The sequence below is a fragment of the Calidris pugnax genome, unplaced genomic scaffold, assembly GCF_001431845.1.
Source record: "Calidris pugnax isolate Ruff unplaced genomic scaffold, ASM143184v1 scaffold50, whole genome shotgun sequence".
Taxonomy (NCBI): Eukaryota; Metazoa; Chordata; class Aves; order Charadriiformes; family Scolopacidae; genus Calidris; species Calidris pugnax.
This window is the reverse complement of record NW_015090780.1, coordinates 4011585-4024862: the sequence shown is the minus strand read 5'-3', so window position 1 is coordinate 4024862 and position 13278 is coordinate 4011585. Positions and strand designations below refer to the sequence as shown.

Here is a 13278-nt window from a genome sequence, read left to right as displayed (position 1 = left end):
TGATAAAACAAAACAATATTAAAAAAACTCGTCCAAGACCCCTAAGACAACAACAAAATGTCAAGATTCATAAAGTTACTTATCTCCAAAACACTGATAAAACAAAACAATATAAAAAAACCCCAAAGCGCATCTTTAGGAAGCGGCATCCCCTCAGACAGACACATCTTTTACTGCACCAAGAAAAATAAATCCAAGAGGAGAAAAGATTCAGAGAGAAAAATACATTAGCAAATACAGATAAATTTGTTTTTAATAAAGGAGTTAATTTTCTTTCAATCCTATATAAAACAATAGCAATTAAAAACTTCATTTTTGAAAGTAAAATATTTACATATGAACAAGTAACTGTGCAAAATTTACATGAAAAAAAATGGAAAGACAGGATTTCCTAAAAGACAAAATAAAAGGGGTGTAACAGTTGTCAGGTGTTGATAAAAATACTGATCAGCATTCAGTTTACACGCAAGAGAGTTAAATTCTACCATGAGAGTTCACACAAAGAAAGCCAAAGTATTTACAGTCATAAAAGTACTATCAATAGACAATTTAATACAATAACCTCTGAAAATATAAAGAACCAATTAGTATATTTGTAATAAAAAAATAGGTACAAAGAAGGGACTTTGCTCTGGACATCTTTAAAGTAGGCCCACAGCTTGCATACAGTCTTTTAGCAAAATAATTATAGTTTACATAGCCATTTTTATGTTATGTGCCAAAAATTATGTACAATTACTGACAAAATACACCAACCATTTTTCAACACTTGATTCACACTGAGAAACAGTCTTTTGATGATTCCTCTCAACTTTGATTTTATTTAATCTAAGCTTTCACTTTAGCTAAAAAACACAGTGCAAGTAAAATATATTTATGCTGAAAAGGTTTCTCTTTTTTTCCTTTTTTTCCTTTTTTAACTTTACAGCTTTACAAACTATAGCAAATAAAATGCATTTTTACAGATGCTGCTAAAACATTCAGAAGTAACCCTCCTTTATGGGATTTCAGGGCCTCTAATAAGCAATAATGTGATTAAAATTGAGGTTATGTTTAAAATTAACTGTATATCCCTCTAGATTTTGAACATTGGGGGAAAAAGATAAATATTCTTAAAAAAAATCAGTTTGCTTTGCTAACTGACTGTTTAAAAAAAAAAAGCTAAATGAAATGAGGTCATCTGCTGTAGACATATGCCTATATAATCGATTTAGTTGAATAAAACTGAACTAAAATGTACAATTAATGTCGAAACTGCTACAGGGCTGACAAAGGGTAGCTAGTTATTTGCTAAACGATTCCATCAGTCTTTATATATGGCTTGTTTGGCAAGAAGGCCACTCAATCAAGAGATGAGTTAAAATTTAATTGTCCTTTTATAGTATCCACAGGCCTTGTAAGTATCCTCACTGTTACAGAAATGTATTTCTCCTATACTGAAGAGTTTATTTATAAACAGGAATATAAAACTGTTCCATGTAAAGAGGTGGTTGTTTTTTAAACAATATCCCATTTGCTTGTTACAAAAAGGCGTAATTTGCAAATATATAAAAAATGTCCTCAGGCGTCTCTCCGTCAAAAATACCTTGATCTTTTCCATTTTACTTAAGGAATGCTTTATATAGCAATAGTGAATGGCTTGTCTCTCGCTCATTTTCTAAACAAAATATGAGGTCCCTGAGGTTCACCCGCGTTATCCTTTGTCGCGTAAACTGTCTGGTTGTTCCAACTCCAGAGCTGCCTGGGACTGCTGCGCTCGAACCGGATCCCTGTGGAGGAGGAGAGGAGAGAAATCAGAACCTGTCAGTGCCCCCAGGTGTCCTAAAACTTTTCAGAGAAAACAGGTGAGGCAAGAACTCCGTGACTATGAACAGGGAGCTATCAGACAGTGTGGTACCAGATCAGAGAGTTCTTATGTATAAACAATAGCTGATCAATCACAAGTTTTCAGTGACATTAATATAGACCAAAAAAACCACCAGTGACATTAATACAGACCAAAAAAAAACCCCCAAAGCACTGCTCTTATCTTCAGGAAGCACCACAGATAAGCAATCCCACCAACCAAACCAGACAGGAGTGAAGTATTCTTCACAAGGTGGGCAAACAGACTCCAGTTCTGGAAGAACTGGGAACAGTCCTGTCCCCCAGCCCATGAAGTCTTGAAAAATGTCCCAGATCCCCCTGATCTCATGGTAGGGTGACACAAGCTCTCCTTCTGGTGACAACACTGTACCCAAGCTCAGGGCTCTATTAAGAAGTAATCACCCTGGACACAGTCAGACATTCCCTAATGACCTCTGAACTTTCCTCCATCATTCAGCAACACTTATCCCTTTGGTACACACCAGTATCTTTCCACACAAACTGCCAAGATAAATAAGTAGGATACTATTATATTTGTCATTTAAAAAAAAATAAAAAACAACCAAGAGAAAAAAAAGCATCTGATATCTCAGAGACCCCCAGCCCCTCCAGCAGCAAGCTGTGCTCTGCCTGGGGAGTCCCAAAGCAAATCTGCTGGGGAAAAAAACTCCAGTGCATTTTCACTCGAAGAAAACACAGTTCTGATAAGATCCACGCAATTAATGCAACTCTTCCACGACTGTTACACTTTCCTTTCTAGAAGCAAGGAAATCCTGGAGTGCTGTAAAGTCAGCAGGCGCCAGAATGGGAGGGAACACCACCCAGTGACAAGGTGCCTCTTCCAGTGCAGACTGGGGTTTGATGGGATCCTGGGCAGATGCCTGGGCCGCAGTACCGCACCGCCACCAGCAGATGGCGCGCACAGACCGAAAAGCCACCTTTCTCCCCAGTTTTAAAGTCGGGAAATCTTTCCGGCAGCTGCCCGTTACCGATACCTCGCTCTTTGTGTAAATACTGACGGTGTTCTAAGTGATCGGGGACGGGTTACACTTATGCGTCTTACCTATGGGTTCTTTTTTCCTCCAATTTATTTACTAGAATTAATGTTTCCTTTTCTTTTCTTTTTTTTCAATACTTAGTGGCAGCAGAAGGTTCAAACACACTCCACCACCGAGTAAAGATTCATCTGCCCAAGAGTTTGGAGAATTTTACGACTGTTTGTTCTAAATAAGGCTACCGCAGACTTGAGAAAAGCCAAAATTTATAGTGCAAAAGCCAAGTGAGTGAGCTGCTGAGGCTCACACTAACACCAGCCTCTCTAGACATAAAGTAGTGTATTTATGATCAAGGTACATTATTGATTAAGAAACCAATCTAAGGGTGGGCTGTAAGTGACCATCTCTGGGGCAGGAGCTCAGTGCAGCTGATGGCAAAGTCAGACTTTGGTTTCAGGAGCTCGTTACCTGTCGCACCAGCGAGCACCAAATCACTGAAAACCACTACAACAGTTTAAAGGTTGGATTTTCAAAAGGTTATTTCAAGGCACTTGCACAACTTTGGTGCTTCATCTCCATCAACTTGAATGGAAATGAGAAGGTGCAGGAGGAGCACGGGACGCCAACTAAATTTTCTCAAATACATACATATGAATACTAACAAGACAATAGAAAGAGTGCTTAGAAGGGGTTTTAAATTTTATTTTTTAAATATTCTCTAGTAGAAGCTCAAGGCTGATTTTGTTATGCAGACTAAAATACTTGAAATGCAAAGCTAAAATTTCAGGAGTCTTTAGAACTACGCTCCTCCTGTAGGCATGGAATAAGTTAAGAAGCTTTTTGATACCTTTCCACAAAAATCACATGGACAGTAAACTCTGAAACTGACAGCAACCTGTTTGTGGAATTTTGAAACAAAATAGTACAATTACTGCTTAGAAGTGATTTTACATGTAATTAAGACTCAGCATTCCTAGACATCAAAAGCTTACATTTACAAATCTGTGTCTAAGTAATGACAAACCTTATTTTCCATACTTGGTGCAATGTGCCTTAACTACAAACTGCAGACAAATGGTGACAAGTGGAGCTCAATTTAAAAATGTCAGTGACAGAGCAGCAAAAGCGCAGCTGTGAGTCTATCAGATCAAAAGCAGCTGGTTCTTAATTAAACAGACAAAAAGCTGAGATTTCCAGGGAACCTGTAGTTAATTGGTTAACCAGTAAGTGATTAATCTAGGATAACTAAATTAGTCAGATTTAGATGAAATACAAACAAGCGTTCACAGTAGATGTAAAATACATCCCATCACCTAATTGGCATTAACAGACTATTAAGGGTGCAGGGTTGAGCGTGTGTAAGTGAGCAACACCAACAGTAACACTGCGTGAGACACCTCAGCACATTCCTCAGAGACAGCTTCATTTAGAGACACATCTATCTCTATGGAAGTGCCACATTCTGCAATTTTTACAATTTCAAACATTTATATACTTCTAATACATTAATTCGTTAACTCAAACATTTATATACTTCTAATACATTAATTTGTTAACTTATTTTTATATATTTTTATATTTATATTTTTATATAAGTCTTATTATCAGTAACAGGGATTTTAATAAATTTCAAAACTCAAAGTAACTTTAAGAGATGCTCAAGAGGCTTGATTTTTATTATAAAGAAAAATAGCATTTACTAGTTTTCAGACTGTTCATTTTGTATCAAGCACATGTAAACTATTGCTTCTAGCAACTCAGCATAAACCAAAGTGAATTCTCTTAAAACAAGAGGCTTTTTTACAGTATAAAAGCTTTTGCACTAAAAATCTGGAATGCTCAGGGACTAATAAACAGAATTATTTGAGGAAAAATCCTCAAATTATGAAGAGAGCTTTTGGCCCCATAAATGGCAAGTTTCAAGAAGATTTTGCACTTTTTAAACACTAGAAAAATCCTACACTGAATGTCTTCCCTGCAGAAAGCCATTTTACACCATTTCATGTTTATGAACTCGTTTAGAAATACAGCAGATAGCCTACCAACCTACCTGAATTTAAATTAACATCAAACTAATCAGATACTGAGCACACTGATACTTAGTCTGCACAGGAATTTTTAAAGGGCCAGATTAAACAGTAAAATATACCAAGAGTATGGAAGAACACCATAATCAGACAGAATTGGTCACACAGATCTGCTGTAGAGATACCAAAACTAAGGCCAATCATCAGCTGAAGAAAGAAATTAGGCAAGTTCCTATAACCTGAATTGTCAGATTTAGCAGTGATTTAATCCTACCACTGCCCCCACCCCAGCAGCATTCCTCTGCACTCGTATTTAGTCACATTGGCTACAACCACAACAATCTCTTCCCAAAACTATGGAGGTCCAAAAAAAGCAGGGACTGTAGAGAACAGCGATGGCTTTTCTAACATTCCTCCAGTTCCATAAATCAGGGAATGACAACTCCTACTCCGTATGTCACTACACAGGTGCTAAAAATTGATCCAGGCCTCAGAGCAAGCAAATCTGACCAGAAAATACCCTTCCACAGCTCAGAAAGCTTCTATGACCTAGGGAAAAGCAGGGAAGGGAAAGGTTTTTGGGGGCTGAGGCAGCACACCCAAGGATTCCGACACCGTACCTCCGTCCCTGATCCAGATCCCGGCGAATCTACTTTCCTTTTCTTTCTGGGACCAATGGCAGCCAATGCGGTCAGGTTGGCATCCCTCTGTCTCATCTGTGCTAGCTCTTGTTGCTGCATCTGCACGTGCCAGAACAAGTACAGTTAATTATTTCTCTTCCCATTTCCAAAATAAAAGTTCCCGTTCAGGTGCACACTCACCTCCTTGGCCTTCTGTTTCAACCGAAGCTGTTCTGGATCTTCTTGTCGAGATCGAGACTGTGTTGACAAAGGATGAATGGGGAATGGTTGGAGCAAAAGAAAGAAAAATTAATTCAGTTACAAAAGCAGTTAAAGATTATAAGACTTAAATAGCACACAAAAGTTTTTCTTAAACTTCATCATGAATTTGAGATTATCTATCACTCCAAGAGAGGGCAATGGGAAAATAAGGCAAGACTGATTATATTCAAATAAAACCTGACTGTTTTTAATCCCACACGTTCTTTAGACCATCAACAAAATAAATTATTTTAATTCAATGCTCAAGTACCCTTAAAATGTTTACTTTTTCCTAACAATTAACTTTCGTCTTCCCAGCTGCGCTCTAGGTGCAAACAGAGGGAACCGTATGAATACACAAAGCACAGTCATGAAGACTTAGGTCATTTTCCCTGTGAAGTAAATGGATTTACTCTCTGATTTTTCTTCATAGGTCACAATCTCTAGACCTTTAAATTGCTTTTCTTCTGAAGTCTACTTGGTGTAGGGCCCAAAAACTGGAATGGTGGATTTTGACATTGTCCACTCACACCACAGCCCAAACCCAACAGAAACCTCCCGTTATTTTGTGAAGTATTTCTAGAGCCCTCCTGCCCAGTTAGTGATACTCATCCTACACTCGGGTCACTGAGTGAAACCACAGTCTGATGTTTACATTTGTGCTTACATCAACCACTTCCTATTTGTTTTGTTTCTCCAACTTGTAAATATCTCTCTCAATTCTATTTCTAGTCTCCAAAACACCCGGAACGTCCCTATTCCATTTCAGAGTACCACCAAGCTATAAAATTCATCTTTTTCACAATGCAAAGTGCAAAAAACTAAGTTTTAAGACCTGCTTTACTTTGGGAACATTCAATGATGCTGGAGAAGAAGCCACCTCACATGCTTTACCATGAAAAGCAGAGCAGAGCTCTAGCTAAAGTACACATTCATCAAGCTCCACCTTTGAAGATTAGAGTCTTCCCCTTCATTGCAAGCACTTTAGAATGAAAAGAAACTCTGCAGTTTTGACGTCAAAAATGACACTTTGCAAACACATGTGAGATCCCAGCACTTGCCTTTGCCGCACGCATTAAAATTTCCCTTTCTTGTTCATCTTTACGCTGCTTCTCTATTTGATCAAGTTGTTCAAAGAACTTGAGCTGTGCCCGAACGTCACTTGCTTGTTCGTATCTTTCATCATCCTGAAAACACAGCAAATATGTTTCTCATTACATTTCTTAAAAACAAAGCTGTTTGCTTGTACTCTACCGTAGAAGAACATATGCATTTAAAGCTCAAATGTTCACTTTGTCCTTTGCAAACAAATAGCAAGTGTGCATTTACACCAGTCAAACCACCTAGGATTCTTAAGAGCGTTTTGTTCTATCTCATGAATCATCAGATTTTGACTTCTCAACTAATACCATCACAGCTTTAACCTCACAAACATCTCTCAGAGCTGTGTGGTTTTTTTTAAAACTGTTTCGGCATTTGCATCTATTAAGAACACACATCTGTCAGAGAGCAGTCTCTGGAGGATTCAAAGCACTGCTTTTATCTGCCTGTCTGACTGTACATCATTCAGCCTCCAAACATTTGACATAATAAAGGGGAGGGCACGGTTTCTCTGCATTTGTTTTAAAAACATTTAGTATATGCAAGCAGAAGAGTTCTAGTCATCCATGGGTATTAATATCTTAATATAAGATGAATCAGTCAAGAGAACAAACAACCCAACTTGGCAGACTGAAGAACACCTGACCTCAGGCACCACAGCCCACGCGAAGCCCTGCTGAACTTGTGCCATGTGGACATTTCATCTGTGCCACTAAATAGTTACCTTGTAAGAAATATTCCTTTGTTGAGCAGTCTCTGATAATTTTTCCACGAGGTTTTGTAGTCTCTGTTGTGTGGCATGCGATACGTAGCTAACTACATCAGGATGGATTTCTGTTATTCCGTGTTTTTTACCTACGATCGGGAAAGAAGTCAGTTGTAAAGAGTGATTTTACAAACACTGAACACGTGGCTGATCTCAGTCCTGGCAATTTAAATGCCTCTGGCAAAATAAGCCTTTCAGGTATTTCTCAGACAAGCATCAAACAGGAAATGGCAAACACAAAAATTTGCATTAGCTTAACAATCTGTTAATAAATGCTGAATACTACAGTATGACAAACAACTGAGAAAAGCTTTTTGTTCTACCATCAATTCTAAATTAGTAAGTAAATATGATAGAAGTGTTTCTGGATTTATTTTTTTAAACCACAGGCCATTATTTTTGTTGTGCCTTACTAGTTTATAGAGTCAGAATTTTACCCAGGTCCAGTCATTTTGATGTTAAATCACCATCACTTTAGAAGGCAGCTTCACAGGTTTGCTGTCCCATAACACGACTCTGCCTTCATAAGCTGAATGACTGCCCACACGCACGAGGAGATGCAAGAGGTAACGACTCCAGCAACTTTAAACTCTTCAAATTGATTTCAATGGAAAATACCTTCAATTAAACCCAAGACTTGTGAAATTTGTTTACTGAAGTTCAAGAAAAATCAACATACCTATTTCTAATATCCTTCTTTGTAAAGGTGCCGGGAAAAGGAAGGTTTCATCTTTACAGGACCTCGTTAACGTGCCCACCAGCTCCGAGTTCGTCGCCAATATCCGAGCACTTTCTTCCGACAGATTGACTCCAGCCATTGATGCAACATCATTAATGTCATCGTCATCCCTTAAGAAAGGAAAACTCGTTATAAACATGACATTTAGTGCTTATCTGCACACGCTGCTACACCACCACAGCCGCATATCATGAATTCCACAGTAAACCTGAATACTTTATTTCATTTTTGAATTTTATGTGCTTCTTTTATATGATAAAATAAAATAAAACTAAGAGAATTTTATTCCAGAAAGCACTGAAAGTACTTTCAGTTTTGTCCTTCCTAACTGTTTCCTCAAAATCCTTTCTTGCAAAATGTTTCAACGCCTTGGAAACAAGAGACCAGACACATCCCCACCACAAAACAATAATAAACCTCACTCACGACCGTACGATTGCCTTACTAGTTTATAGAGTCAGAATTTTACCCAGGTCCAGTCATTTTGATGTTAAATCACCATCACTTTAGAAGGCAGCTTCACAGGTTTGCTGTCCCATAACACGACTCTGCCTTCATAAGCTGAATGACTGCCCACACGCACGAGGAGATGCAAGAGGTAACGACTCCAGCAACTTTAAACTCTTCAAATTGATTTCAATGGAAAATACCTTCAATTAAACCCAACACTTGTGAAATTTGTTTACTGAAGTTCAAGAAAAATCAACATACCTATTTCTAATATCCTTCTTTGTAAAGGTGCCGGGAAAAGGAAGGTTTCATCTTTACAGGACCTCGTTAACGTGCCCACCAGCTCCGAGTTCGTCGCCAATATCCGAGCACTTTCTTCCGACAGATTGACTCCAGCCATTGATGCAACATCATTAATGTCATCGTCATCCCTTAAGAAAGGAAAACTCGTTATAAACATGACATTTAGTGCTTATCTGCACACGCTGCTACACCACCACAGCCGCATATCATGAATTCCACAGTAAACCTGAATACTTTATTTCATTTTTGAATTTTATGTGCTTCTTTTATATGATAAAATAAAATAAAACTAAGAGAATTTTATTCCAGAAAGCACTGAAAGTACTTTCAGTTTTGTCCTTCCTAACTGTTTCCTCAAAATCCTTTCTTGCAAAATGTTTCAACGCCTTGGAAACAAGAGACCAGACACATCCCCACCACAAAACGATAACAAACCTCACTCACGACTGTCCGACGGGCTGTGCATCCCAGTGGGAGGAGGGAAGGAATGGATTCTATTTGTTGCCCAGGTGGGAATTTTTGGTGAGGTTTGATATTTATCCTTAGTGCCAGCTAAATGCTAAAATCAGCCTGGCACAAGTATGTTCACAGCCGTTTGTTGAAGTCTTTATTAAAGCAGCAAACCTGCCCACAGATCATCCACCTCTGGCTCGTGCCACCTTCCCCAGTCTCACGCTAAGCCACAAGCACAAATAGGGTTCCTCACCTGAAAGAGCCTCCCCCAGGTTCTTTCAGTTTATTCTTCTGAGCAGCAGCTACTTGTGTCGAAACGGTGGCAATAGCTTTGTTTCCAGGTAATACTGCTGGTTTTACCACAGGTACTGCAAGAAGAAAGACAAGATTTGTACCCCATCACATCTGTATCAGATTTACCAGCCAGTTATGAGTAGTAAATGCAACAGGTCTGCAAAGACCTCAATGGGTTCTGTCAGTGTTTCACCCATCTGGAACAGGATCCTCCCAGGCAATTCCAGCACCCATACAATTCCTCTGACTGTAAATGCTGCCCCGAGGTGTGTCCCCCAGTGCTATGGCACTGTGCACCAAAGCTTTCAGCAGGGGCACAACAGCCATCATACAGCTACAGGGCAGCACAACAGCCATCGTGCAGCTACAGGGCACTTCCCAGCCAACATCCATAAACCAGGCTTCGGTTAACGCTCTCAAATACAGCACGTTCCAAGGATCTGACCTCTCACCTGTCTGAAGTTGATTCAGCTGGATCTGAGGAGTAGTGAGCATAATACGACTGTGTGGCTGCCGCAACGCTACCATTGGGGTCTGTGTCAACGTTACCTGGGGGGGCCTTATCAACGCCCCTGCTTTTTGAGACTGTTGGATAACCTGCAAGTAAAGAGAAATTAAAAAAAGAACTTGTAAACAATCTGAGAAATAAATAAGGCTGAGAATCAGGTGGGAAGAACAAATCCTAACAATCAACTTATAAGTTGTGATCTTAACACATCTGTTCAACAATCTAGAATCAGCACATTTTAAGGTATTTAAAAGTTTCTTTAGCTAAATTATACCTTACAGGAAAACCAATATTCTAGTTTCTAAAAAAAGTGAATCAGTAACCTACTTCTATTTGAAAAAAAGCAAAACAAAACCAAAAAAATCTATAATCACAGAGGTCCAGTTAAAACTTTCCATGTGTGGTTTCTACAATAGAGATACAGCAGCAAACTGGGTCTGCCCGAACTAACTCAGGAACTAAACACTCCTCTTTTGGGGTAACCTGTTATTAGACTTATGAAATAGGAAATGAAAGATCCTTCAGAACACTGCTCTGTCATGGCTCTGCAGTGATTGAGACAATCTGCCAGTATTTCACAATACAATAGGAAATAATATAGTATGTTGGGACATGGTGTAGGGGATGACTTTGTAGAGTAGGGGAGATGGTTGGACTTGATGATCCCAAGGGTCTCTTCCAACCTAGACCATTCTATGATTCTATGTTAATTACGAATGGATTTTAAATTATACCTTGGATTTTTTTCCTCTGTAGCTAGTTTCTCTAAAGAGGTCAAAGATCTCTGATTGAGCTAGACCACCGATTTAAGCAGAAAAGTCACTGTTATCACAAAACCCCCCGTGTGATAACGGGTGATGCCCTTCCAGCTCACGTACCAGTGGGGTGGACTGCCCTTGCTTACTGACACCAACTTGTGTGGGCTGCGTGAGGCTGATGACGGGCTGCTGCAGGGTACTCGTCACGGTGGCGGTGGCTTTCCCCGCCGTGCGCTGCACCGTGGAGCTGATGAGCACGGCCGCAGAGGGAATGGTGGCTATCGTCGCCTGCGTGGTGGGCTGCTGCTGCTGGCTTTGCTGAATGAACGCCGCAGAGTCCGGGGTCAACTGTCTCAAGGCAGGTAAACTCCTCTGGAAAAAAAAAAAAAGAAAGGAAAAGAGTATTTGAATGCGTTCCATTTCACACCATTGCATCAGTCTGCGCACACCTGGAAAAGCATGACAGTGGTGCACACAGAAATGCCATCCCTCTTCACCAGCTGGACAGGGACCACAGTGTTCTACCAGATTCTTACATCAGTTGTGTTCTTACTGTAAGAATTTTTCTCCTTGTGAACAGTTCTGGGTTGAACAAGCATTTAAGAACCCAGAAACATCAACACAAACCTACAACTGTATCCCTTAATTGTACATCAGTGAAGCAGAGTTACACTCTCACCATACAGCCCTCATGTACTTTCTCTGATTTTCAGATGGTGAATGTTTTGGAACAATCATTATTTTAAGATGTGTCCAAATAGTATAAAATTTATGACAAATAGGATATATTATTGAGAAGTGAGAGATTTCCTATTTATTCCTGTATACAGTTCTACAGCACCAAGAGACTATGAGTTTGTCCAGAAGGTACACTTTTCTGTATCATTCAATCCATTCTTTTCTTTCCAAAATTAAGAAGAGGATAATAAATCAATTCATACGTTTGGTGCTACAGAAAGAAACTTCTTGTAAGTCATAGAAAGAAAACTTTGCAGATTTCTCAAAAGAGCTACAATGTGGCATTATGGTGGAAATTACATCATTGACTGTGTCAATGAATCGCACTGACAAACTCCTGGAACCAAGAAGCAGAAATATTTTTTAAGGGAGCAAAAGTCTAACCAGGTACTGTTTAAAGTTTCTATTTACACTGCTTTGAAATTCCACCTGTACTGGTAAAAGATGTGCTTTTTTCCATTGCTGCTGATACACAAGTACAGAAATATGGAAGGACCAGTGAACACAAGTTACCTTCAGGAAAGGCACAAGGTAAGGTTGAGGTGAAGAATTAAGTTCTCTGTACAGCCTGCTGGTAAAGTCTTCCGCTTCGATTTTTCCATCCTTCAAAACAGAAAATCCAAATGAATGAACATGTAGAAATTAACTTTTACAGGTACTCAACACCAGAAAAAAAATTTAAGACTTAACAATTCATTGAAAATAAGTGGTTTTTATCATCCCTCACTAGTTTTAGTTTGTCTTGTGACAACCCCTGGTTATCATGTGGTAACATCTGGAAGACACAGCTCTACCGTAACTGAAAGGTCAGGAACAACTAGACTAAGCAATACTAGTGCTCATTCTATAAATACTAAGTATGTCAAACTTTTACATTAGTTTCAGATAATACTACTTACTTTTTTTGTAAAAACTTAAAAGCTTAAAGGAAAACTTTATGCATATATTTTAATTCAGAAGCAGCAAAGTTTCAATTTGATTTATCTCACATTTTATAATGTCCCTCCTCTCAGAAAAACAACCCCTCAGTCTTGAGTCTGAATTTGCCCAGATATTGTTTCTTAGAACTTTTAATGAACTTTTCTTACCAGCAGGTTCTGTACTAATTCTTTCACGTTGGCCGCAGTCTCTGAAGACTGTTTTCCAGATGATGCCAGTTTTATTAATGTGGACAGAAAGTTTTTGCATTTCTTCACATTTTCCATAGTTTCCTGTTATGGGAGGAGGAAAGGTAGAAGGGACGGCGTCAAGAAGGGAAGATAAACTCTTTTTAAAACATGATCTGACTGTGTAGTCTGAGGAATAAAGTCCTTCTCTAGTTCATCACTTCAGAATATTATTTATAGATTCACATCCCTTACTGCTTAAGACACAATCAGACTGGAGTTATTATTTTGCT

The 13278-nt window shown here is 39.0% G+C and overlaps 1 protein-coding gene across 1 annotated transcript in view; it reads right to left on the bottom strand.

The window, feature by feature from the left end:
- Window positions 1–223: 223 nt before the first annotated feature.
- TAF4 (TATA-box binding protein associated factor 4) overlaps window positions 224–13278 on the bottom strand; it is a 37964-nt gene continuing 24909 nt past the window's right edge. The window contains exons 6-16 of the mRNA XM_014957144.1: window positions 12968–13090; window positions 12393–12482; window positions 11262–11513; window positions 10328–10472; window positions 9835–9949; window positions 9087–9256; window positions 7595–7725; window positions 6831–6956; window positions 5710–5766; window positions 5509–5628; window positions 224–1769 (exon numbers count right to left, since the gene is read on the bottom strand). Coding sequence (XP_014812630.1) covers window positions 1602–1769; window positions 5509–5628; window positions 5710–5766; window positions 6831–6956; window positions 7595–7725; window positions 9087–9256; window positions 9835–9949; window positions 10328–10472; window positions 11262–11513; window positions 12393–12482; window positions 12968–13090 — 1497 coding nt within the window. The 3' untranslated portion in view covers window positions 224–1601. The remainder of the gene's footprint in view (window positions 1770–5508; window positions 5629–5709; window positions 5767–6830; window positions 6957–7594; window positions 7726–9086; window positions 9257–9834; window positions 9950–10327; window positions 10473–11261; window positions 11514–12392; window positions 12483–12967; window positions 13091–13278) is intronic.